Source organism: Rattus norvegicus, chromosome 6 (genome assembly GCF_036323735.1).
Source record: "Rattus norvegicus strain BN/NHsdMcwi chromosome 6, GRCr8, whole genome shotgun sequence".
In the NCBI taxonomy this organism is placed as follows: Eukaryota; Metazoa; Chordata; class Mammalia; order Rodentia; family Muridae; genus Rattus; species Rattus norvegicus.
The window spans coordinates 46,896,084-46,923,549 of record NC_086024.1 but is presented as its reverse complement, the minus strand read 5'-3'; the positions used below and the strand labels follow the sequence as shown (position 1 = coordinate 46,923,549).

The 27,466-nt window shown below is 43.6% G+C and overlaps 1 protein-coding gene across 7 annotated transcripts in view; it reads right to left on the bottom strand.

The window, feature by feature from the left end:
• Positions 1-340: 340 nt before the first annotated feature.
• Positions 341-27,466, bottom strand: part of Taf1b (TATA-box binding protein associated factor, RNA polymerase I subunit B) — a 77,639-nt gene continuing 50,513 nt past the window's right edge. For 5 of the 7 annotated variants that reach the window (XM_063262520.1, XM_039112967.2, XM_006239995.5 and 2 more), the window contains 7 exons: positions 14,366-14,513; positions 11,724-11,901; positions 10,988-11,034; positions 9,034-9,124; positions 2,845-2,915; positions 2,110-2,332; positions 341-743 (listed from right to left, as the gene is read on the bottom strand). In XM_063262520.1, the coding sequence (XP_063118590.1) occupies positions 542-743; positions 2,110-2,332; positions 2,845-2,915; positions 9,034-9,124; positions 10,988-11,034; positions 11,724-11,901; positions 14,366-14,513 (960 nt within the window). In that variant the 3' untranslated portion in view covers positions 341-541. Of the gene's footprint in view, positions 744-2,109; positions 2,333-2,844; positions 2,916-9,033; positions 9,125-10,987; positions 11,035-11,723; positions 11,902-14,365; positions 14,514-14,559; positions 23,472-27,466 lie in introns of those variants that run through there. The other 2 variants (XM_039112970.2, XM_063262521.1) reach the window with 2 other exon arrangements.

Below are 27,466 nucleotides of genomic sequence, written 5' to 3'. Positions count from 1 at the left end.
GGAGGATTCTGCAACCCCAGGGACACCGAGGCATCCATACTATTTCCTCAGAACACTTACACATATGTGTAGGTGAATGATTATGTTAGACCTCTGGTCAGTCTGGGATTAAGTTTAAGTAAGAGGTAAATTCAAAGCCAATTGCAATGGTGCATGCTTATAATCCCAGATTCAAGATGGAGATGCACTGAGGCCAGCCTGGGCTACAAGAGTGAGTTCCAGGCTAGCCTGAGCTGTACATCCAGTTCTATGTCTCAACTACATAGCTAGTTTCCATCTTAGAAAGGGAAAGTGTAAAAACAAAGTTTAACTTTAAAATACAATGAATACAAGTTTCAGATATCATTTATATAATATTTTAATTTTCTGAAAAAAAGTGTTCATGAAAATAATTCAAAGTTCACCTATTTTACAATGCATATAAAGACACCTGTCAAAATGTATGCCTGTCCAACAATAGACTTTACATAGTTCCCTGGAACATAGTGCTAAGACATCATTATCCAATAGCGCACCATTCAGAGCAAGCCCCTCTGGCTTCTCAATGTCTTCTCACTTTCTTGGATCTTGAGCTCCTTTTTGATTCATTGTACTTTTTTTCAAAAAGTTTCTTTTCAAGTAGGCTCACTTCTTCATGGAGAGCAGAGGTCTTTATTCTCAGTAAGAAGGAGAAAATGTTTAGTATAAACTGGTAACTCAAAGAAAAATTTGATTCTTCGTAAGTTGTCACATGTTTACAATAGCTGGAATGGAAAGAGGAAAAGGCATGTTATCTTTAAATAGTAATTAAGAAGCTCTGGCACCACTGCACTGCCTACCCCAATCCCTTCACCAGTAGATACAGCTAGCTTTAAGCACTATTATGCTTAGAAAGACTTGGGAACTCTGCTGAGCTCCTTAATTATAAAAGAGAAAACTCGTCACACTGTCCATCATCACTGAGCTGGGACAGGAGGGCTCACTGTATCAATCTCTATTTCTGACATGCTTGACCTAGCCCACAGTCAGGTTTAAAGACAGGTAAACACTAACCGCTTGGAGCAGTGTGAGCCATGTTATATATGTGGTCCTAGATTCCTGAGGTATTTTATTATTTTAGATTTATTTCATAACAATTTTGTCTTCATTTATGTATCATATGCACACCTGATGCCCATGTGGGTGCTGGGAACAGAACCTGGGACCTCTGTAAGAGCAACAGGTACCCTTAACCACTGAGCCATCTCCCCAACCCTGGGTAGTTTTGTTTGTTTTTTTGTTTTTTTAAGGAATGAAAATCCCACCGTCACCACTTACACTAAACAAACATAATTCCTAGTTACTCTTAAACGTATGTCCTTATGCTCACAGGTAAGTGTAGTCCTCCCCCTCCCGCTCCCCCTCCTTTCCTCCTCCTCCTTCTCATCATAAAGGAAATTCCTCTTTGCAGCAGATGGAGACTATTACAGAAAGTCACAACCAATCAAGATGCAGAGGCGTGGAGCCCAGTCCTAATGGGTGCATCTCCAAGGCACTCAGGCACCTGAGGCTCAGGGTACACAGCAGAGGAGGACAGGGATTTCGAGAGCAGAGGATCAAGCCTTTGCTGTGATGCTGTATCTCCTAACGTCAGAAGCTACACACATAATGCCTCACATGGCTACCTCAACCAGAACTGAACAAGGACAATGACAATAGAGATGCCTAAGTGGATGGGGAGCCCATGAGAACTCAGCCCTACACAAAGAACTACAGGCAACTAAGGAATGCAGAGATGGGGGAGAACGGACTTCTCCGGAGAAAGGTACAGCAACTGGTTATCCAACAGCAAATGGTCAGCCATGACAACACATGTACAAATAATACTATACAGACCGAGTAGGGTGTGTTTATGTATTAAGGCACATGCATGTATATACATACATATATGTAACAATTAATGGAAAAAGAGACAAACCAGTGGATTTGAAAGAGAGCAAGAAGAGGTATATAGAAGAGTTTAGAGGAAGAAAGGGAGATGAGAAATAGTGTAATTGTATCATAGCCTCCAAAAGGAAGAGAAAGAAACTCCAAGCTGAGTTGGAGACGTCATCATGCCTCATGCTTCTGGGGTCTTAAAAGCATGCACACCTTTTACAGAACTTGTGGGTACTGAGCCAGTACAGGGAGTTCTTGGTTATCAAGGCCTGGCCTTTCGATATCAGGAGCCCCTGGAGGCTGTGTCCATGGAAACAAGGGCTACCGGTGTCTTCTCCAGTCCAGTTGAGCTGAAAACTTGAAGGGGCCTGCCTTTCCACCTCGGGTGCTGAACCAATCAGGGCACTAAACTGTTTCTGAAGATTCTCCACCATTTCTAGAGATGGAGGAAGAGACAAATGTTAGTGCACAAGGAAAGCCTGGGTCACGGGAACGGATTGCTTTAGGGGTGGTGGTGGGCAGTCCGGCTTTACACTCTGGAGCCCCTTCCTCCCTCAGCGTCCTTAGTTCACACTCGCACCCAGCTGGTTTCCTAACTGCAGTAACATACGCTGGAGCATTAGGTGAGGCCGGAGCTGCATGAGGGGCTCAGGAAGTTACTTAACAGCAATTTTAAAAGAGCACAGGACGATCTCAGGGCGTCCTGACAGAGCTCTCACAGTCATGGAAACAGAGGACCTCAGTTTTGCTGAGAAATTGAGCTCTGCTATGAAGAAGGAGGCAAGTTCCCAGAATATGATTCCTACGTGAGTTCTCCTTTGGAAGGAGATGGACACAAAAGCATCCCCCCTGAGTGGAAAGTACGTACATGCCCTTGCTTTTCATGAGGAGATGGGTGGTATCCCAACTGTGCTGCTGCCTGGCACAGAAAGGAAACCACAGACTCACCTCTTCTCTTATATGCGACTGACTTATCAATGTGTGAACGGTAGAGTGGCCTTTTGGTTTTCCAAACATACCTATACAAGGCAGAAGAGAAACGAAGCAGAATGAGAAGTGGGTCCCCAATGCTCAGAGACAGAGGCAGCACCTGAAACTCCGCAGCTCTGGGTGCTTGTCTACACTCTGTCAGTGCTTCTGTTGCGGAAGGAAACCCCCGAGAGAGCGGCCAGTGGTGTGCTCCTCCTAGGAGTCAAGGCCTTAGGGGCCACTCAACCTCGACAGCACAGAGAGCTGGCTTCCGTCACACGCACTCCCTTGCTGTTCGCTCTCACTGCTCTTTCTCTTTGCCTTAAGTGCTCATCACTGAGGTCTATGCCCTCTGGTCTGGAAACTCACATACAATAGACAGCGGGTACCCATTTCTCTGTTACCCAGTGCCTGGAAGCCACCCTCTTCCTACTGAGAATAGGAAGGAAAGACCCAGACGCTAGCAAGACAGAGCTAAATCTGATCTTGTTGAGGGGAGCCAGTTAGGCGTGTTCAGTGCAGAGGGGTGCTGGGATGATCTGGTCCACAGGGTACCCCCCCCCCAGGCCATAGGCTAAATGCTATCTGGCATCCTATGTTTGACTGGTGACCAGAAGTGAATAGTGGCACACCCCATTTCTGGTCCCAGCAGAGGATACCACTGTGGGACAACATAACTCCATGGTTCAAAGCTCATTTCCGTTCTTCACTTCCTTAAGTAGGAGCCTTCCAGAAACCACAGTTTAAAAAAAAATCCACCTTCTTGATTCAGGCTACTAAAAAAATAAAATAATAAAGACACCACGGCACAGAAGGAGACTGAGTCAGAGGGTCTGCTCAACTTCTGCATGTGTCTAGCAGCCCCACTGACCATGGAGGTCCTGGAACTGTCTCTGTCTCCTTTATGCCCTCTAGGACACACAGTAGGCATTCAACTTAAGTATTTGGTTTTGTATTTGTTTTTGTAGAATCACACCATTTTAATGCCTCTATGCTGTGGGATCAAGGTCTTCCCATTCATGTCTATGTTCCCCAACACCCACTATGGCTATATATTCCTTTTTTCTTTCATTAGTCTATTTATTCATTCATTCACTTTACATCCTGATTACAGCATCCCCCTCCCAGCTCCCTCCACCCTCCCTCTCCTTCATCTCTGAGAAGAGGGAGGCCCCCTGGGTACAAACTAATCTTGGCACCTCAAGTACATCCTCTCCCACTGAGGCCAGACAAGATAACATCCCGTTTAGGGGAACAGGATCCACAGGCAGGCAATAGAATCAGGGTAAGCCTACTCCAATTGTTGGGGGACCCACATGATCACCAAGCTGCACATCTGCTACATTTGTGTGGGGGCCTATGTCTAGCCCTTGTATGCTCTTTGGTTGGTGCGTTGGTCTCTGGGAGACCCAAGTGTCCAGGTTAGTTGATTCTGTTGGTCTTCTTGTGGGGTCCCTGTCCCCTTTAGGTTCCTTGCTAATAATAGATGGGGTGGCACATAGTAGGCATTCAACTTAAGTATTCATTAGTAATGACTAGATGAATACAGGAGCCAACAGACACATTTAGCATCTGTGCTGTTTCTTGCTCTTACAGGACTGTTACATCGTAAGGCTCGCAGTGGGGGTAGCACATGCCTTTAATCCCAGTGCTCAGCATGCAGAGGCGAGTGCCCGGCCAGCCAGAGCTACACGGTAAGACTAATCTACAAACAGGCAATGTGCGCTGCTATGTGCTGCAGAGCTGCAGAGGGGGGTGGCACACCCTGTGATCTCAGTTCAATGCCAGCCTGAGCTACACAGTGCATTGAGGCAGCCAGGCCTACATGAGATTCTGTCTTAAAAAGAGAAGCAACCACCAAATGATATTGGGCAATTCTGTAAGCATCAGAAGTGGACGTGTATCAATATTATATAATACTGCCTTCCTGGAAATTATGTATAAACTAAATTTAGGTAAATTATACCATACTTAAAACATTGATAAGGTTGTCATTTAGATCTCTGGTGAATTTCTTAAATTATTTTTAATTATTATTTTTATTTATAATAACTTTTAAAAATTATCATTTATTTTCTTACAAGTGCCCTGTATAGTCAAATCCCGAGGGATGCTCACTGTTAAGCTTTCCTTGGGAATGACAGGTCTGGACAGGTTTTTCTTGTGCACTGATAATGAAGACCTAAACAAGTGGCCACCACAATCAAGGAGGCATTACTACCATCCCCAGGCCACACCCCAAGAACATGGGTTGGGGATTACAATGTTCCAACTGTTTGGACAGCCTCCTGAAATGCAGTCTTCTCCAGATGTTTGCCTTCTTTTGCCTGCTTTTCACAGTACAAAAAAGTTCCCAAACAGACATACCACAGAGGCCTTGGACTCTAGCTAGACCCTTTCTAGATGCTTCCCTCTTTTTGATATGGTTTGTTTCACTGATTGAAAAGAGAATCGGGGTATAATTTACATATAATGAAACCTCTTTCAGGACACTTCCAATTAGCATTCACACACAGCTATGTAATCAGCACTGTGACTAATACACGGACCAGTCCAATCATCCCCAAAGCCAGGCCCTTTCTAGTCAGATCCACACCCTCGATCTTGGGCAACCTATAAGCTTGGCCACTGGGGAATGTTACATAAATAGACTCAGGCCCTATGCAACCTGTGGGTCTTCCACTATCATATAAGGAGTCGAACTCCTGTGTATCAGAAGGCTTTGCTCTGTGTTGCTCAGTGGGCTGCACGGCATTGATATGCCAGTTATTTACCCAGTCACTAGTGGAGATCACTACAAACATTTCTATATGGATTTCTGCAGAAACATACATTTTTATTTCACTTGAGCTTTTCAAAGTAGCTGTACATTCCAGATCCTATACTTGCAGGAACAACTGTAGTTTGAGAGTAGACCCCCTTCTAATTATGATACGTGTCTCTTCTTGTGTATCCTGTACATGTTCAGTTTTTCATTTGAAAACTTGACTTGTTTTCCTAGTTTTATTATTAATTCTCTATATTTTATAGATAAAAATCTTTCATCAGATATATCCGTCTGATATTCATGGGATATTTAGTAGATCTGCAACACCCCTCCCTCCCCCCCTCTCCCTCTCCCCAGCTCCTCCCCCTCCCTCCCTCTCCCCCCCTCCCCCCCCTCTGGCTTTTCCCCCATGCCGAGGGTCTTACTGTGCAGCAATGGCTGCCCTGGGGTTCACTATGCAGACCTTGAAGCACCTGTCTCTCTGCCTCTCGGGTGCTGGGATTAAAGGCGTGCACCTCTATGCCTAGTTTTCAATTACTTTCTCTAAGCCCAGGGTTTCATTTTCTCTTAAGCACTTTTGAAGGAATCCTTACTTCTAAAGTCCAATTTACCAATGTTTCTTTTCTGGATCATGCTTTTGATTTATATCAAAGAAAATTTTACCTAACCCAAAAGATCAGCAACCTTTTTCTTTTTATCATTTATCTTTCCTCCCTCTCTTTCGTGTGTGTGTGTGTGTGTGTGTGTGTGTGTGTGTGTGTGTGTGTGTGTGTGTGTGTGTCTGTCTGTCTGTCTGTCTGTCTCATGGGGACCCAGAACTTGCTGATTGGGTTAGACTGGGCAGCCAGCAAGCCCTAGGGCTCCTCCTGTCCCTGTCTCCCCAGTGCTGTGGTTCCAGATATGAATCACCATATCTGGGTTTTACATGGGTGCTGGGGATTAGAATGCATGTCCTAATGCTTGCCATCTCCCCTAACTGGCAATGAGTTTTTCTATATGTGCTTTTAAATTTTTACCCAGGTTCTTCCCAACCCCTGTGATAAACTGACAGCCATCAAGGCAGCCCACTAAGCTGGCTTTATACTACTATTTTTTACTAGCATTTTTCAAACTCTCATGCAAAGTAGTATGCTTAACTGCAGAAAATGTGTTAATGATCATTGACAGCTCGAAAGATGATGCCCAGAGCAATAGGGAGGCTTGGGTTCTATCCCAAGTAAAAGAAATAAATAAACTGAGATAGATAGATAGATAGATAGATAGGTAGATAGATAGATAGATAGATAGATAGATAGATAGATAGATAGATAGATAGATAAAACCTTTACAAAGGAAGACAAAAAAAATAAAAATGTATGTGAAAATGGGTTGGCATAGATGACACTAAAAAGGTGTTCAGCATGCCTAAGGACTCCATGCCCACACATCAGGTGGCAGTGACTGACACCACCACCTGTGCCTATTAACACTGTGTGGAGGATGGCTTTGGTATGGGATCCTATAAACAACCTCTTCCCTGGGGTTTAATGTCTCTAAAAAATGGATTTTTAAAAATACCTACTCCTTTTTGTTGCTAAATACTCCCCTAAAGTAGCTAAATGTCAGGACTTTTAGACGTGTAACTAACTCACTCTCACTGCAGCATGAACTGGGAGTGTCTGAAACGTAAGGGGTGACCTGCTGGGGCAAGTCAAGGAGACTGTACAGCATGGCCCTGCAACACCCAGCCCTCAGGATCAGCAAAGTTACCCAGCTGACACCACAGAAAGAGGCTGACTCCCCAAGTGCCCAGGACAACTCTTACTCATCTACTATAGAACATGGGGACCCAACAAAGAAGAGGAATCAGTGGGCTGTCAGAGCACACTCCACACCCTGTCCTCTACTGTCAGAACCTGAGCCCACCTACCTGTCAGGATGCACTGTCCCCACTGCTCCTATTCCCAGAGCCACCTAGCAAAAAACTGTCACTCTTCTTTTCCTCCATAGTACGTTATCTGCCTTTGCACATGTTTCTCTGAAGTTTAGGGGGAAAATAAAAGCTTCACCTTGAAACTTGAAAATGGTTTCTTAGTAGTCCATGAGGGTCGGCCATGTTTGATTTGCTCAGCAGGGAACTAAAGTGACTTCCCATTTCAAAGAACTTTAGAGACTGCCTTTTCTTAAACAATATAAAATGATTTGATTATATCAATATTAGTGTAAATTTATATAAACAGATGTTGGGTTTTCTTCTGTCTTGTGGGACTCAGAGTTTTAATAGAAATGAGACTGTGCTGGACATCAGTGGAGATGTGCTCCCAGCTAAACAGCTAACACTTAGACTTCTATGAATGAACTCAGTTTCAGCTGAGGTGAGCAGGTGACAGAGCAAGTCCGTGAGGACGGAGACCTTGTACTTCTGTCCCTAAAGCAACACTCTTCCTGTTGCACAGTCATGGGTCTGTCCTGAACTGTGCTCCAGGGACAAGCACTGAGGGGAACTGAGATAGGTGCCACTGTGTCCTCCTCTGGTTTTCTCAGAGGTCAGTGTTTTAGAGAACCTTCCATTACACACGCCACAGGAGAGCACTTAAAGTCTCTGCACTACGGCACCCACGATGGGACAGGACCAGTTCTGAGAAAACCATGGGGAGACTGGTACACACAGGCCAGGCTCACACAGACTGCACAAACCCAAGTGCAAAGTATAGTGTGGTGCCTAGGCTAGATCCTAGAGGTCAGAAAAAGAAAAACGAGGAAATCTAAAAATGAACATGTTTAATTAGTAGTGATGTAAGAAAGTAAAGAGGGGGTTGGAGGATGGTGTGTGAAGTCCTGAGCTGGAATCCCAATACCAGGGGAAAAAACTAACTAGAACGTACAGGACAAAAATTTCTAAGGCTCTGTAGTCGTAGCCAAGTGGTTAAGGCGATGGACTAGAAATTCATTGGGGTCTCCTCACACAGGTTTGAATCCTGCCAACTATGTCTAGTTTCAACCCCATAAAAACAACAATGCCAACCAACCAGAGCGTCCATGGACTAAACCACTACCGAAAGACTATATACATGGACTGACCCTGGGCTCCAACTACATATATAGCAGAGAATAGCCTTGTTGGGGCACCAGGGGAAGGGGAAGCCCTTGGTTCTGCCAAGGTTGGAGCCCCAGTGCAGGGGAATATAGGGGGGCAATAAGGGGGATGTATAGGGGGAATACTCTTATGGGGGAGGGGGAGGGAATGGGGGCTTATGGACAGGAGACCAGGAAGAGGAATAACCTTTGAAATGTAAGTAAAGAAATATATCTAATAAAAAATTTTAAAAAAATTTCTAGAGAAAGGTCACTGGCTGCCAAGCACACACTGACAGATGTGGAGCTGAGGACACAGAGCAGGACACAGAAGACAGAGGACATACTTGGCCCTTGCTTCTTCCCATTTTCGTCTTTTCTCATCAAAAGTTTTCTTCATAACTTGGTACCATTTTCTGAAATCAAACTGCGGAGTTTCTGAAAGAAATGAAATCCATGTTCTGTAGTATCAAAACAACATCCATTATTCACATCTGAGTTAATGACTGAACAGAACATTTATATCAAGTCTCTTAGTGAGGAAGAGGAGCAGAACTGCCATCACTCTCTGCTGTAAGGTGTGACAATCTTGTAGCCCCACAAGACTGTCCCAAAACTGTCTTTTTACATATTTCTCCTCAGCTTTGAAGGATTCACTGCTTCCTGGAGAAGGGATCACACACTTTGCTAGCTGCCATACAACCAGCCCCTCCTTCCCCATCCCACACCCGGCATGCACAGCCTAGTCCTGGTAGAACTCCAATATACTCAGCCATTGTGCTGATAAGCAATGAGTGATAAGCGTGAGGAGTGGTCTATGGTGGATGAATCCCATTCTCCTCAGGACCTTTTTCTGTTCTTCCTACTCTTAATGCAGAGATTCTGCCCATGAGAAAGAAAGTGAACTGCAGTGGAGAGCTGGAGTGTGTTTGAGACATAGGCTAGAGAGACAACAGACCAAGACATGGCAAGTATAAACAGGATTACTGTCCATTATCCTCTAATAAAAATGGCCTCTTTAATGTCTACAAATCTTTTCAAATGGCCAATATAACCAAATGATATAGCCTTGTAGACTGCATAGTCAGAGGGGGTCGAGGGGAACTAGCCAGAGAACTGTGAGATCAGAGGACAGCTAACAGTTAAGTCAACTCTGGGTTCTCTGACCCCCATTCTCCTGACATCACTTCCAGCATTCAAGGAACATCAGAAGACTTCTAGTTCAACCCCATGTATGTGTTCCTATAAGCATGGGACAGTAAGAAGTGTTTAACTCCACATATGTTATGGAAAACATATGTTATGAAAAACATAAATGAACTGAGAATAATAAACTCCTAAAACTAATGAACAAAAATCCTTCTGCAAATGGAACTACATGTGAATGTAAGAATTCATATAGACACAAAAAAGCACTGAGTTATTCTTGGGCCGGCAACTCTGTTTCACATCAGATAAAAAGCAAATATGAACCAAAACTGTAGCACTGGATTCTAACCCAGCTACTTGGGAGGCTGAAGCAGGAGGAGCTTAAATCAAGTACAGTACACAGAACAACCTGGGCAATTTACTGAGCTCTTGTCTTTAAAATAAGAAGAAGAAAAAAAAAGAAAGAAAGAAAAAAGAGGCTGAGGCTATAGCTCAGTGGAGAAGAGCTGGCAAAGCCATGCATAAAGCCCGTGTTTAATACACGGTAAATATCTGCCTTTTTACAAAGTGCATACAAGACAAATCACCAGAGTTTACAAACACAGGCAGCCCTGCAAGGACAGATGTGCTCAGGCCACTACTTGTAATCCCATGCGCTAAGTATCTAGTGGAGTCTAGACAGCAGTAATGGTGGCAGGCACGATCAGCTCTGGCTTTGGAAAGGGGGAGCTGCTGTGCAGTGAGTGGGTGGGGAGAGCAGGCAGAATATTGCTCACAGGAGAATAAAGAGGCACTTGCTAAATCTGAAGGCTGTGGAAGTAGGAAACAAGAGCACTTCACATAGAGGGCCCAGCACAGGCAGCCACAGAAACCAAGCTGTTGCGGAAATTCCTGGTCTGGTCTGGCTAAGCAGCAAGAGAGAGACAACAATGAGCGAACATGTGGGTCTTGACCACAGACATCACCCAAGTCTCTTGGCAGCCACAGACACTACAATTAAATCTGCAGACAGAAAAGTAAGCATGTGCACAATTGTGCACATACAGACCCTGTATATGTATGTGACTGTCCATCTTTTTCCTCCATGCCAACTACCCTTTAATCTGTCATTTACAACCACTTTGAATCTGACTAATAAAGAAGTCCAAGTACCTTCTTTGTGTCCTTCGTTATATGCTTCAGCAAGATCTGAGTAAGACCTGGGGGGACAACACACAAAGCAACTTCTTTAGACGTCATGTGTCTGGACACTTAATTTTTAATTAATTAATTAATAAAAAAATTTTGAGGTAGGGTATCTCTGTGTAGCTCCAGTTGGCCTGGAACTCTCTGGAGAAGAGGCTAGCCTGCACTCACAGAGATCTTCCTGCCTCTGTCTCTTAAGTGCTGGGATTAAAGGGGTAGCCACCGTATCCAGCTTGGACAGTTAAATCTGAATCCTGAGGAGAAAGCACCAAAATTGGAGAGGCAATTACTGTCCAGGAAGAAGACACTGAAGGCCTTCACTCCTGTTACTCTCAAGAGGGTAACATTGTAGAGCACCTTTATAATCTAAAATAATCTCAGAGATATGATGCCAGAAGCCTAAAGGCATCCTGATATGGTGCCAAATTATTTTTTTTACAATGTATGGTGCTTTAAAAACCAGACATCCTTGGGATGAGAAATGCTGCTCGCTCAGAAGCATTTCATGATCAAGAGGTGTGAGTGCTCTCAGGAAAGCCCCATGGCATCAGCACAGCAGACCCCACATCCTGCTGTGAAAGCACAGGGCTCCTACACTCTGAGTAGCTGGCAAAAGCAAGGGTTCCCCCCTTTTGTTTTGTTTTGTTTGGTTTTTTTCAAAGCTGGAGTCAGTGCAATAATGAGCCGCCGGCCCCTGACCTACCATTCCAGCTTGTCATCCAGCAGAAACAGCAGCTTCAACACAAGCACGATGACAGCCACAGCCTGCACATCATGTTTGACTGTCCTTGTCATTTTAGCTATAGGGTCAAACGTCAGAAAATCTACTTCTCCAATTCCAGTCAGCTTTACTACTTGGCAGGTTAAAGTGTACATTTCCTCTGTTGAAAAACAAAACAGTTAAATACAAATTAAATTACTTGGCTAACTAGGTCACAGTAATATACATATTCATAAGTTATCTTTACACACTTGCTTTGTAAGGTAGGGTCTCGATATCGCCCATATTGGCCTTGAACTCATGCGTCTCATGCCTCAGCCTCTGGTGTGGAGGCTGAGATTACAGGGTTGCAACACATTACCCAGGAACCTTTCATTAAAACATGGTGTCATGCAGGAATTTTGAGAGCATTTTTTAATGAAATAATACTTTTAAAAACTGAGGCCAGTGTGGATATAGTAATGGGCAAATCTCGGCAACTTGATACCTAAAGAGTCCAGCCAACTCTCTCCAGGAATTCAGAGCGCTCTGGAGCTCCGAAAGCTCTTCGCTAGATGCTCTGCTTCCCCAAAGAAGTTCTGCGTTCAGCATGGGCTATGTCTGTGGCTTCAAGGCTGAGTAATGTGAGACTTAGGACCTGAAACCCTAGGACCTGTATTCAGGCTTCTCATTGGTAGCTGCATGGTAGAGCCACATAGCTTCAGCTTTCTCGCCTTTCTTTCTTTTTTTAAGGACAGGGATTTTCTATGTGGCTTAGACGTGTCTCAAACTCATGATCCTCCTGCCTCAGCCTCCTGAGGTTTGGAATTATTAGCATAAGCCCCTGTACCTAGCAATATCCTCCTTACTTGTTAAGTGGGCTATGAGAGAATATAGTAAGACAAAATAAGATTATGCAGAGGCATACTTTGACAACTCTAAGTTATTAAGCAAATCCCTCACTAACCTACATAGAAGCCTCTTCTAACAGATAGAATGAATACTACATGGGTCTGATCCACAGACCTCTTTCCCTCCATGGAGCACATGGTGCAAGAAAAACCAGAGTGTGGAATCCTGTCACTTGGGACTAGCTCCATATGACCTCAGATGTGTTACACTAAAGGATGAGCTACCACAGTGTCTTCCTGATGGTTATGAACACTACATGAACAAACCTGCCTAAAGTACTCAAGTCAGTGCTGACTGACACACATCTGATCACCCTCTCCATTACTGAGTGTCCTTGTCCCCTCCTGAACTGGGCTCCCTTCTTCTGATTATAAGGTGTAATCAGCCATCTCAGTCTGAGGTCATGAACTCACTAAAGCTTTTAGCTCCTATCCCCAAAAGTTTCCCAAATGTCCCCAAAGCCTGCACTGTCTGTTGCCTCTATTTACACAGTTCTTCGGTTCTTCACTTTAACAGTTCCTTCCCCATTTCACATCACACGGTTCTCTTGGCTGGTTCTCGGGTCACAGGTCATAACTATACCAATGGCTTCTAAGGAGACCTGTGGAACACCAGCAGGCTTTCCCAGTCAGACCTGCCTCCGTGCTAAGGCAGCTCCCCAAGAACTCCTAAGTGAATGGATGGTTTGTAATTTGAATCCTAGCATGCAGGGACTGTCACAATCTTACTTTGTACTGCTTTCCCTCACCTGCTGTGTGAGGAACTCAACAGAGGCCATCTACAATAGAGCAAGGCAAGGGGAAATGACATGCATCGTGGTAACTCAGCAAAAGTCACTCTAAGGTGACCACAGTGACTGACACCCACAGTCTCGGCACTCAGAAGGCAGAGGCAGAAGGATCTCCATGAGTTCACGGCGAGCCTGGTCTATTTGGTGAGCTTGCAGGCTACATAGACATACCCTGATTCAACATTCTCCCTCCACAAACAAAATACAAAACAAAACAAAACAAAACATCAGGCAGACAATAAAAGTCCTGGGCTTCTTGTATTTCTAGTCTAGTATGAAATTCAGGACTGGCTAGTGTCACAGGCTGCACCAGGATTACCTGACACATGTACTCTACATGAGTGTCTAAAGCTCTTATCACAGTCCTCGATGCCCTCAAACATTCACTGTATTGTCCATACTGTTCTCCGTGGCTTTGGAAACTGGGGCTTGTGAATGCTATCAGGCTTCAAGCACCATGCGAGGTAGCCTCCAGGACTGCTGTAGTTGTTCTGAATTAGGTCTCCTTGCTAGCTTAGTCGGGCCCTGAACTCTGGGTCTTTCTCCTCCACTCTCATTACCTTTGGCTGGTATTTTTGTTCTTTATTAGAAGTCACTATGCAGTAATACTGTTCTCAGGGGGATAGAGCAGCTTTTCCACGCAGGTCATCAACAGCCCATACTGAGATACTCACTGCTTGTCTGTACTTAGTCAACTTGCCACCGAAACTACGTAGGTTCTCTCAAGCATAAGTCACACAAAGACAGAACTTGGTTTTTGAGCAGTGTCCCTTTAACTGTGTTATATGGTGTGAATTATTTTAAGGAAGCATTTGAATGAAGTTCCTGTTACTATGGACTCCTTCAGGTGGTTTAAGTAGTCTGCAGCTGAAAGAAAGGCCTTACTGTTCTGCTTAACATAACTTGGCAGCCAGGCCTCCTCCCCATGCACAGCCCAGCTCACCAGGGAGATTGACCTCCAGTAAGTATTTCATACACAAGGTGTTGGGATGGAGGTAGCAGTCTTCAGTTATGTCTGGGAAACGAGGCAAATCTAAAAACACGGCGACTTCAATCATGTTTTTATAGATGTCTTCATAGTCAGGCCAAGACTGAAATTTTAAAAAGACATAATCAAGATAGTAATCTTTGCAATATTAATTATTTAAAGATTTTCTTAAAATTATTTGAAAGATATCTTCTGACTTAAAAGTATTATGTAGAAGAGGGGGTGGCTAGAGAGATGGCTCAGCAGTTAAGATCATTTGCTGCTCTCGCAAAAGACCAATGATCAGTTCCTAGCACCTGCATCAGGTGACTCACAGTCACTTAGAACTCCAGCTCTGGGAGAGCCAACACCCTCTTCTGGTCTCCATGGACACCTGCATGCACACACACACATAATAAATACATCTTTTAGTAAAAGCAGTATGTGGCTTGGTAAGATAGCTCAATGGGTACAAGTGCTTGCTACTGAGCCTGATGGCTTGAGTTCAACGCCTGAGACCCACATGATAGAGGGAAAGAACTGGCTTTGGCAGGCTGTTCTATGAGGTTCACATATGCCATATAACATGTGCACTGTGACACCTGTACCTCCCCTACAAGATACACAAGTAACTGCAATAAAAGTACTATATATTTATAAGGTTAAGTATGGCAGTGCACACCTTGACCCCAGCACTTGGAAGGCAGAAGCAGGCATATCTCTTTAAGTTCAAGGCCAAATTGGTCTACACAGTAAGCTCCAAGCCAGCCAAGGTTACATAGCAAGATCCAGTCACATAAAAAAAAAGTATTATATATTCATTAAATAAAATTTAGAATATGGAGAAAGTATGAAAGATCCTTACTATTCCAGTTTGGTAATTTTATTTATTTTTATCTTATGTGCATTGGTATTTTGCCTTTGTGTGAGGGTGTTGGATCCCCTGGAACTGACATTACAGACAGTTGTGAGCTGCCATGTGGGTCTTGGAACTGAACCCATGTCTTCTGAAAGAGCAACTAGAGTTCTTAACCGCTGAGCCATCTCTCCAGTTTAGTAATTTTAAACAGTAGTGATAGAAGTTAAAATGCCATATAGGTCTGCTTGGCTCATAAAGTTCATCCTGGCCTTGCTCATACTCTAGTGAAATCATTACTTCTTGCCTTAGATCTGGAGGAAGATAAAGCCAAGACTCATCTAAAGACACACTGGGTGAGATACAATTCAGAGATAGAGTCTTGTCCAGCCTTAGCAAGACTGTAGTGTGATTCTCAGTATCCCAAATCAATCAATCAATTAATCAATCTAAGTTACAGTGTTCTCATGATCGCTCTCACACACAACCCATTTATCATCAAATAACACTAACAGTTGCAACTCATGGTAACCTAATATCTGTGCTTCTGTGGGGAGATAATGCCACGCTCTAATCTACAAGCTAAAGTCTGCAGCTCAACTCCATCTAATGCCTCCACATAAAGGCATATGCAGTGCTGTTTGAACTCTTAGAAAAGTCTGGAGTTTTCTTAAGAACACACTCTGCCCCTGTTTTGTTTTTGTTTTGTTTTGTTTTTCATATAATTTGTTCACGTGAAGCTTATGACCATGCCTAGTGATATGCACAAGTATTTCATGGAATTTCAGGAAACCCCAGGTTTTCATTAAGGCTAAGCTGATCTTGACAGAAATGTTGCAAGCCTGTTGAGATGCACATACTAGACATTGTATAAGGAAACTGTACGAGCCCAAGCAGGAAACGACACGGATGCCTGTCAGGGATGAGACATGAGTGGATCCGGGTATCTCACAAGGCAACGTGAATCAGCAGTAAAACCCATACTCTACACACAACAGTGTGAGTTTTTAAACTATTTTCAAAGAAAGATGTCAGATGTGAGAAAAGGACTCAAGAGTCTGGGCCCTAGTTTTATTCATAGTTAAGTTAGAACAGTGCTACTCCATGGTGGCTGGCTCATGGCTAAAAGAAGGAACCCACTGTGCTGTACCCACTCTATGACATGCATTTCCCAGACCTCAAGCTACCTCAGCAAAACAAAAGGGAGGAGGAGGTGAAGACGCTTTCGGCAAATCAGTAGATCAGTTTCGTGAAAGAAACTAAAGACAGTACTCAAAAGAAATGTACAAATCCCCGTGGGCTGGGAAGGTGCCTGGCCTCTTTGCAAATCTTGAATGATGCCTGCCAACGTTTCCCCAAGCAGACACTCACTCCATTGCTTCCTCTTTTTGGTGGGGGTGTGGCGGGGTGGGGGAGACACATGTTCTTCCACTGAGCTACCCCTCCAGCTCCAGACACTCTACTTTTAGGGGCTAAGCATTAAAAACTTCTCCTTTGGTTAAAGAAACAATAGCTGCCCACTTTGAGCTCCCAGTGACTGGGGTTGTTTAGACAGCCTGCTGTTGAGTCGATCTTTCCTACCTTCTAAATGTGTGGACACGCTCGGGAGACACCTGAGGGAATTATGATTTCTTTATGAACCTTCTTGTTAAATCCAGCTCTTCCATAGATGTAAAGGCTGCGGTGAGGCCTTCCAAGAGTCCGGGAGTAGGTGTACAGGACACGGTCATGCACTGTCGTCTATACTTCCTTCCCATGCTGACTGTGCTCTTCATGAAGCTACAGTTGTCTCTGTATCGTATGTATTTTAACCTGATTATCATTTAATGTGCTACCAACACATAATTAATTCACAGCTGGGGAATACAAAGGGCACTGCTGTCAATTCCAAGTGGCAATGTGTTCTTTTAAAATGTTGAGGTAAAAATAATTAATTCTACTTATATGCTAACATACTATTAACTGTATACTAATTTGCTAATTTAAATGAGAAAAAAGGAAAACGAATTCTCATTCATCTTTGGAAGGGAAGTGTCTATTTCCTTAGAAAAAATAATTCATTTAGAATTCTGTTTTCTCTCTGCAGAGCCTCGAGTGTTTTTGAAGTTAAGACAATTTTAGCATGGCTGACAGGATTTACAGCAGCCCTAATCCTTTTAAATAAGGCAAGGAGGAGACACAAGTGAATTCTTCTTACCTGCAAGCCAAGCACTAGAGCAGTACATGTCCCCTTAGAAGAATAATCACCTCCCTCAAAAATGTGATTTACTAGATGACAAATTCCTGACAAGCAGGTCGATAATGAGCAGCAATTTGGTAGGCTAAATGGACTAAGCATGTTTTCAAAACCGTCACACAAAAGAGTGATCCGTCAATCTCAACAGCCAGTCATGAGTCAGCTGCCATCTTTCCAAATATGAACCAAGGAGAAAAAAAAATACACATAATGTTAAGCTTTCCTTTATACTAAGTTTAGATTTTAAATTTATCTAATCTCAATCTGGCATTTTAGATTTCGCTTTTAAATTTTCCTATTTAAGTATTTACCTTGGCCTTTGGGTGTGCTTTGCAGCTCAAGGGGGCCTGCATTCATTATGTGTCCCAGGCTGGCCTCTACCTCCCAAGGTAGGCGTGAGAATAGAGGTGTGAGCTAGCACTCTTGGGTAATATTATTTTTAAACAGAGTCAATTTTTAAATTTATGAATTACCCAAACTGTTTTTAAAGATGACTAAAGGATATTAATGTCATTCCATTATTTTTAAAAACAGTCTACCATCATTGCTACATATTTAAATTACAACTATATTTCAGCAACATTTAAGTTTGATTATAAAACTAGTATATAATCATAACTTTCAGCAATACAGAATACTGTACTGAGACAACCACAAAAAAGCCACAAAAGTCAGGTGCAATGTATAGTACCTCAATTTCAATGCTCAGCGGGCAGGGACAGGCCCATCTCTGTGAGGTCAGAGTCAGCCTCATCTACACAATTCCATGTTATCCAGGGCTACAGTGAGACACACACACACACACACACACACACACACACACACACACACACACCCCAAAACCCCCAATGAAAAGTTGTGACACAGATGTGGAGAGCTTCTCTCTCAGCCATCTTGGGCAGACTCAACTGGGGCTTTCACCCCAGTAGCCTGTTGCACATTTCTACTTGGACAGCTCTCCTGTGGGCTAAAACAACCCAGACAAACTATCATCTCTCTCTCACAGGCTATCTGCTAACAACATTTATTGCTTAGGTGGTAACTGTAATGACAATTAAAAAAAATCAGTATGTATAAAATGTATACCACTCAACAGCTACCCAGATCTGATGTTTGCAGTGGAGGCGCACTTCAGGAGAGACATGAAATCAACCGCTAGCTATGTGACACCAAGATATGGGTCTTTCTTTCCAGATGACAAAGTCACACTGAATGAGACCGGAAAAGTAGCTGCAGACTCTGGTCAGTGCATCTGATTTTTATTCTCAGCCCAGAGTAGGACGAAGTGTTTTCCTTCAGTGTCTCAAATGGGATAAAGACTTGTGTCACCACTAACACTTGGTCCTGTCCCAGGGGAGGCATCAACGAGACAGGGTTTGGCAGTGCCTCTAAGGCTTGAGTATGGTCACACCACAGCCCCACTGACATTGGGATTAAGCCTGCTGGAAGGCCGGCACTGCTCCCTAGCACAGTTTAGAGAAGGAGGACTGTGAAGCGCTTTTGCCTTTGTCTTACTGCCTTCAGTCCAGAGAGCGAAGTCAGCCTCTGACAGCCACAAGATTTAAGGTTCAGAGAGCCAGCACATAAGCACCACGAACACCCGGCGAGACTTGCGTGCAGAACACACCCGAGGGAAAGGTCCTGCATGAGGTGCAGGTGTGTGTAGCATGTTCTCACTGAGGAGCAGAGCCCATGATGACTGACATGGCAGACGCTCTGGGGGCCCAGCACTCAGAGCTTTACTTGTTTAGTAAGGCGCCGAGGCACTGTGCTTCCCACTAACCCTTGGGTCACCTTCTGACCCTCACCTACGAACCCGAAACTCTACACGGCTCAGTGTGGAATACAAAGGGCAGATAGCAGAGAGATAAGACTCCTGTGCACTGCGCAGAGCAGCATCTCTACCAGAACCACCAGCAAGATGCTTATTACTGAGGCGTCTGCTTAGATCTCATACCCAGATTTCCTGACTCAGTCTGGGTCTGAGAGGACACAGGCTAAACAACTACTCCAGAACTTACTGTATCTATTTGATTTTTTTTTGAGATAATATCTCTCAGTAAATAATGCAAGTTGTCCCAGAACTTATTGTGTAGCCCAGGCTGGCTTAGGTCTCCCAATTCCCCTGCCTCATCCTTCTGAGTGACAGGTGTGTGACACTGTCTTATGCACCTTTAAGTCTGACATGCTCTAATGGGTTTGTGGAATCTCTAATGGATCCCCAGAGAGCATGTATGCCACTGGCAGGGGGAAACAACAGTAACAGACAAAGCCCAGTGGCTTCCCATTCTCCTTTTTCTTCTGGAATGGTGGAAATCCTCAGGTGGCTTCACTGAACAAGCTTGAGAAGCACACACACACACACATACTGGTGGTGTTTTAAGATGTGGGAGGTCAGGAACAGAAGTCCACAGCCGGCTCCTCATGCTGTCTAGCAGTAGTGCTCCCTCCCCAAGGGAGGAGTGGGACCGAGGGGCTGAGCACAGCTGGAATCACCACACTGCATTCATCTCCCCCAGGTGACTTCAAGCTGTCAGATTATTACTCAAGCATTATTGCACAAGCATGCTGCAGGGACACAGGTGACTGAGTCGCATGGTGAACAGATCTAGAGGAAGGTTTGGACACTTGGGGTGTATTAAACTTGATCCACTAAGTCCTTCGTTTGGTAGTGCTTAAGCAGTGACTGACAGCTCTGGAGGAGTCTTTTTCTTCCTTCAACCAAAAGAGACCTAGTTTCACAAAGGGTGTAAGATTGCTCCAAGGCAAAATGAATCATCGTGGCAGAGTGCCACTCAGTGGGCTTGGCTGAACCGGCATTACATCTTTTCTCTCTGCTTGTTTGGAGGGAAGAGGAGAATGCTGCTTATCAGTATTCAGAATGTGTGTTTGTACTTCAGAAGGACTTTCTGGTGGCTTCTTTATCCACACTTGCTGAGTCTAGTGAGTAATGACAAGATGGCTGAATCTTAAGAGGAAGATTTAGAAAGGCTGCCAGAGACTGTGGTTGAAAACGTACACCACCTAGTATCTATTTATACAAAAGAATCACAGCCTAAAAGGTCATTTATAGGTGGAACTGAATCTAATGGAGACCATCTTGGCTAGGTCCTATGATTTGGTTCCACTGATGGCTTGACTATTGGGTGGACAGAGAACCCCTGAAAAAGATTAGGTGTTCAGCCTAACTATCAGAAAACCTGAAAGATTTTTGCTAGAAGTAAATGGTGCTTCAGAATCAGCACCACTGCCCAGAACCTTAAGTAAAAAAGGAACCAAAAGAGATGTAGACACGTTATCTTCGAGTTAATTAAGTAAATAGACAGAGCATGAAGGCTGCCAGCCTGGGGCTGGAGTCACAACTCAGAGAAGATGAAGGGAGGTAACGAAGCTTACTATGCACACTGCCGACTGCCCTCAAGTCAGACTGAAACTCTCTTGGCCTGCCTGCAAGAAAGCAACCCACTCACCACTTTCGGGATCCCACTCCATTCCTACGTCTGGGTGGATGTCTTCAAACCTGCTGCAGAAGTTGCTCCCTAAGAGCTATAGACATCTAATGGAAGGAAGCAGTCTCATAGGATAAGGGTTTAAAAAGGGGTTCTAAAGCCTTTGGGTGGCATGGGGGAGAAGGGGTGTTCTTGTTGTTCTTAAGGCATGCTAAACCTTCTGAAATAACAAAAGTAGAACAAAACACAGAAGAAAAGAGTCCTCGGGAGCCCACACAAACTCCAGTGACATTATCTTCATGGCCATCTCCGAGTACAATCGCACCTTTTGTCATTGCTGGTGGAGGTACAGCTGCTGGAGAAGCCAAGACTTTGAGGGGAAAGCTAAGACATGGGAAGGGGGAGAAAATGCTTCCTTTGTTAGTGAAAATCCGTTTCCATTGAAAAGTTTCAACACACTACAGTGGAGTGAATGCACTTTTGTGAGCAGAGGCAAAGCACTCAGTGGACGAAAGCAACCTGTTCATTAAACAAACACTGCATCCATGGCAGCCAGATCGTCCCCTTCTCCTGGAAAAATAAAGGGCTGGGTTTAGGCCACTACTTCACCTGACACAGAAGTGACACAGGGCTTCTAGAGTAACACAGATCCACTTAATTACAACTGAAGAAATCACTCAATTAATATGGTTTGTAAAAGACCACAAGGCTATAATAAATTGTTCCAGCATGCATTTAAAAACAGAGTGCTTGGGAAAGCATTTTAATTGAATTTCACAAATATTCCAGTGAGTTTATTTCCCTTCATGAAGCAATGCTTTAGGACAGGCGAGGACAAGCTGGAGTTTCTGTTACACAACATCAGGCTCCCGTGATAAAGCAGATTACAATACCCCGTCAGAGCTGACTTCCTGCTCAGCTACTAAAGAGGTGCGGGCCACACCCTGCCTACTGTTGTTATGAAGCTAAAATTCAGCTAAGAACATGCTCGTGAGCTCTGGATGCACCTGTGAATACAAATTTATTACTACAAGACTTTTGTCTCAAGAAAACTGACAAGGAGTAACATTATCACAATAAAAGACAAAGCACTGTAATGTGTATTCTTTATGGAGAAAGGATAAAATGAATTGCACATATGTTATGATTCATAAAAGGGCTTGCCAGCCAATTTTATACTGCTAGAATTATCTTAATGGTTACACATTTACTGTGTAGTAACAAAAGGTACTTCCTATGTTTATCGGTTCATGGTGGTGAATGAGGTGCTTATATGGAGTACAGTGTGGGTGCCCCCAATGGGGCGGGGAGAGTGAGAGCTTCTCAGAAATATTTGTACAGGCAAATCTAAGCTGTGTGAGCAAATACAAATTAGGAGCTGAGGACCAAGGTGGACTTGCTACTGCAGGAGCTGGTGACTTCTGGACCGTGCGGACTGTTGTTGGAACTGTGTTCCAGTGTCACAGCCTAATACTATAAGAAACTAAGAACTAGGCCTGGAGAGATGGCTCAGAGGTTAAGAGCATTCTCTGCTCTTCTAGAGGTCCTGAGTTCAAATCCCAGCAACCACATGGTGACTCATAACCATCTGTAATGAGATCTGGTGTCTACCTCTAGCATGCAGGTGTACATGCAGGCAGAATCCTGTATACATAATAAATAAATCTTTAAAAAAAAAGAAAGAAACTAAGAACTGGTGTTCAGCAAAGCAGGTAGTCCCCTCTTGGGACTGATTCTGGAAGAGCCTAGTGACTGGTTTGGTTTTTTTTGTTTGTTTTTTTGGGGTTTTTTTTTTTTTTGGTAGGAGATTCATGCCTGTCAAGATCAAGTGCAAAACAAGTTTCCAGTCTCTTCTCCAGGTAGTGCAGGGAGGAGAACCTTGGGCTGAGCACACTGGGCACCAGGGTGTAGTAGTCAGGATCAAACTAAATCACAGATAATCCATATGAAATCACCAGTTTCATTTGGCAGTGAGGTATGGCTCTCCCAAAAGCAATATAAATGTTCCCCCAATAGACGCCATTTTTGAGCACTACTGGCTTGAGAACTGGTGAGCACACATTAACTGATAAGATGATTTATCTCACAACTGATACCAACAGGCCCAAGCTTCTTACTGTTAAATACCCTAGCTTATACCCAAAGGTATTTCCTAACAAATTTAATGAAATCCTTTTTTAAACTAAATAATAGAATAGTATTTAATGGACTTCTATCACACAATGATTACATCAGAAGCAGTCTCAAAATTTCTGGTTTGAGTAGGAAAACAAAAACTTCAGCAAGACAATTTGAACTCTCCCAAAGCAGTGTTTATATATTTTGTTTCAAATTCATCTCTCATCATTTGATCAACCACACAACTGAGCACATCCATGCACACAGTTCTTGTGGACTGAATTAGCAAATACAGGCCCAACTCACACAAAATTTATGTCTCACAGCTGGTGATGTAAGACATGGAAACAGCCTTGTACCACAAACTGCCACTGCGTCTTCTCTTTTAGAGATTCCACTTAGCATCCTCTAGCTGCCTTTAAACTGTTGAGACACACAGAAGAGTACATTTTATATATTAGCACCCTTGATGTAAGATAGGAGAGTGAACCTACTACTTGCTCAGGAACTTGGACATCATCACTAGGGATGCACACAGTGTGTGCCTTTCCTACCCAGCCCCCTGTCCACTGGAGGCAGATCCTGGTATCCTGAACTTGAACCACCAATAACTTATACTAACAAAATGGGATCTCTTTATACAGACTTCCCCAAATCTTGCTTTTTTTTTTTTAAATTGGATATTTTCTTTATTTATGTTTCAAATGCTATCCCCTTTCCTGATTTCCCCTCCAGAAACTCCTAACCCACCCCTCCCCCTGCTTCTATGAGGGTGCTTCCCCATCCACCCACCTACTCCCTCCTGCCTCCCCGCCCTGGCTTTCCCCTACAGTGGGGCATCCAGCCTTCACAGGACCAAGCGCTTCTCCTCCCATTGATTCCCTACAAGGCCATCCTCTGCTACATATGGGGCTGGAGCCATGGGTCCCTCCGTGTGTTCTCTTGGGATGGCAGTGTAGTCCCTGGGAGCTCTTGGGGGTCTTGTTGGTTGATAATGTTGTTCTTCCTGTGGGGTTGCAAACCCCTTCAGCTACTTAAGTCCTTTCTCTAACTCCTCCATTGGGGACCGGGTGCTCAGTCCAATGGTTTGGCTTCGAGTATTCGCCTCTGTATTTGTCAGGCTCTGGCAGAGCCTCTCAGGAGACAGCTATATATAGCATTTCTTAGCATCGGCAATATTGTCTGGGTTTGGTGGCTGAATATATATGGCCTGGATCCCCAGGTGGGGCAGCTCTGAATGGCCATTCCTTCAGTCTCTGCTCCACACTTTGCCTCCATATCTCCTCCTATGAATATTTTTGTTCCCCCTTCTAAGAAGGAATGAAGTATCCACACTTTGGTCTTCCTTCTTCTTGAGCTTCATGTGGTCTGTGAATTGTATCTTGGGCATTCCGAGCTTTTGTGCTAATATCCACTTATCAGTGAGTACATACCATGTGTGTTCTTTTGTGACTGGGTTACCTCATTCAGGATGATATTTTCTAGTTCCATCCATTTGCCTAAGAATTTCATGAAGTTATTGTTTTTAATAGCTGAGTAGTACTCCATTGTGTGGATGTGCCACATTTCCTGTATCCTTTTCTCCATTGAAGGACATTGGGTTCTTTCTAGCTTCTGGCTATTATAAATAAGGCTGCTATAAACATAGTGGAGCATGTAACTTTGTTATATGTTAGAGCATCCTTTGGGTGTATGCCCAGGAATGGTATAGCTGCGTCCTCAGGTAGCACCATGTCTAATTTTCTGAAAAACTGCCAGACTGATTTCCAGAGTGTTTTACCAGCTTGCAATCCCACCAACAATGGAGAGTGTTCCTCTTTCTCCACATCCTCACCAGCATCTGCTGTCACCTGAGTTTCTGACTGGTGTGAGGTGGAATCTCAGGGTTGTTTTGATTTGCATTTCCGAGATAACTAAGGATGTTAAGCATTTCTTTAGTGCTTCTCGGCCATTTGATATTCCTCAGCTGAGAATTCTTTCTTTGGCTCTGTATCCCATTTTTTAAAAGTGTTATTTGGCTCTCTGGAGTCTAACTTCTTGAGTTCTTTGTATAGTTTGGATATAAGGCCTCTATCAGTTGTAGGATTGGTAAAGATCTTTTCCCATTCTGTTGGTTGCCGTTTTATCTTAACAACAGTGTCCTCTGCCTTATAGAAGCTTTGCAGTTTTATGAGATCCCATTTGTCGATTCTTGATCTTAGAGCATAAGTCATTGGTGTTTTGTTCAGGAAATTTTATATTTTGACTTCTTTCTTTCCAATTTGTATCCCTTTGACCTCTTTTTGTTGTCTGATTGCTCTGACTAGGACCTCAAGCACTATATTGAATAGGTAGGGAGAGAGTATGTAGCCTTGTCTAGTCCCTGATTTTAGTGAGATTGCTTCAAGTTTCTCTTCATTTAGTTTAATGTTAGCTACTGGTTTGCTGTATATGGCTTTTACTATTTTAGATATGGGCCTTGAGTTCCTGATCTTTCCAAGAGTTTTATCATGAAGGGGTGTTGTATTTTGTCAAATGCTTTCTCAGCATCTAATGAAATTATCATGTGCTTATTTTTCCTTTGAGTTTGTTTACATAGTAGATTATGTTGATGAATTTCCATATTTTGAACCATCCCGGCATCCCTGGGATAAAATGAATCTTGCTTTCTAAACTCATTGTGTTTCTTAGATTCATACACATTCCTTGTACCTGCCATCTATATTCATTTCCACATTTGTTTATGTAGTCAATACAAACGACATATTTTGTCAATTTTCCTACTGCAGATGTAGAGATGTCCTTTAGTTTTAGTTTTTAACGAGCCAGCTGGCTTCTTTAGCCTTTTCTCCCCAAACACGAATCTTATATTAATAGAAAACTATTTAAATTATGGCATATCTGTCTGAAACAGCTCTAAAGAGAATAAAAACTTGTAAGTAAATTGTAGCATGTAACAGAATATTCTTAGTCTTTAAAAAAGCATGCTGGGGTTGGGGATTTAGCTCAGTGGTAGAGCGCTTGCCTAGGAAGCGCAAGGCCCTGGGTTCGGTCCCCAGCTCCGAAAAAAAAGAACAAAAAAAAAAAAAAGCATGCTAAAATACTTAGGGGCAAGAAATGATGACTGTAACTCCCCTCCGTGACTCAGAACTAGAACTATATAGCTACACAGGTAGACAGATAGAGACAGCCAATACTTCGGAAAAGGACAAAATGTCAACAAGAGGTGAATTTGAGAAAATGTCAGAATATGGGCATTCTTTGGATTGTTTTTAGGATTGTGGTTTTCCCTATAAATCTAAGATCATTCCTGAAAATGTGCTTATTTTGAAGCCCTGACCTTTACTGATTATAACAGAAATTGTCAATGGGAGTGTCTCTTGAGGAGGTAGCTTCTTTACCACACTACAGGATATTACCTGTGGGCCCAGAAGACTACAGGCTCGTGTCCCTGGAGGGCCCAGTACACTCAATCCCAGCCTCCAAGTAGGGAAGGGTGATGGGTTTCCTAGTGATGTGTGCAGAGGCAGGAAGGCCTGCTGACCTGGTAGAAAGCACTGTGGCTCCGAGCGCAGCCCTGCCCCAACTCTAGGTTTAGCCAGAACTTTTCACCCATGGAATGTAAGGAAACTTAGTCTTTCCTTGTCATCAATATATGGTAACACTAAATTTTTTTGTTGATTTATTTTCAAATGCCACTACTTCCAGATCAATCTCCTTCTGGTTCATCCCCTTCCATACCTCTTTTTTAAAGAAAAAAATATTTGTAATGCTTGTGATTCTGTCTGAGCAAAAATCTGAAGATCTAAAATCTCTTTATATTAAACTATTTATCAATAAACAGCTACTAAGAAAAAAGATGCTTATTTTCAAAAGCTCTCCAAGAGGGCCAGAGAGATGCATCAGAAGGTAAAGGAACTCGCCGCCAAGTCTGATATGCTCAACATGACCCCTGGGACCAACAAGAGAAAGGGGGGGAGAAATAACTCTGTAACTTGTCCTCTGACCACCACATAAGCACCATGGCACAGTGCCCTCCCCAACCCTCAAGTAAACGCAATGAGACTATATTAAAGGAAAAGGGTCACTCCTGGAGACACTCCTGGTTAAGAGCACTGGCTGCTCTGGCAGATCCCTGCACCCACAAGGCAGCTCAATCATCTGTAACTTCAGTTCCAGGAAGTAACAGATTCTTCTTTTCTTTTTGAGACAGGGTTATTCTGTGCAGTCCTGGTAGTTCTGGGACTCATTATGTAGACCAAGCTGACCTCAGACCTGGAGATCCTGCCTGCCTCTGCTTCCTAAGTGCTGGGATCAAAGGCATGCACCACTACTGTCCCGCCTATGGTACTGGTTTGAAGGCATGAAAGATGCAAGATTGGGGGGCTGATAGAGAGCAGCTGAGGCTGGCACTGTGTTGCAGGACCAGAGTTCCTGCA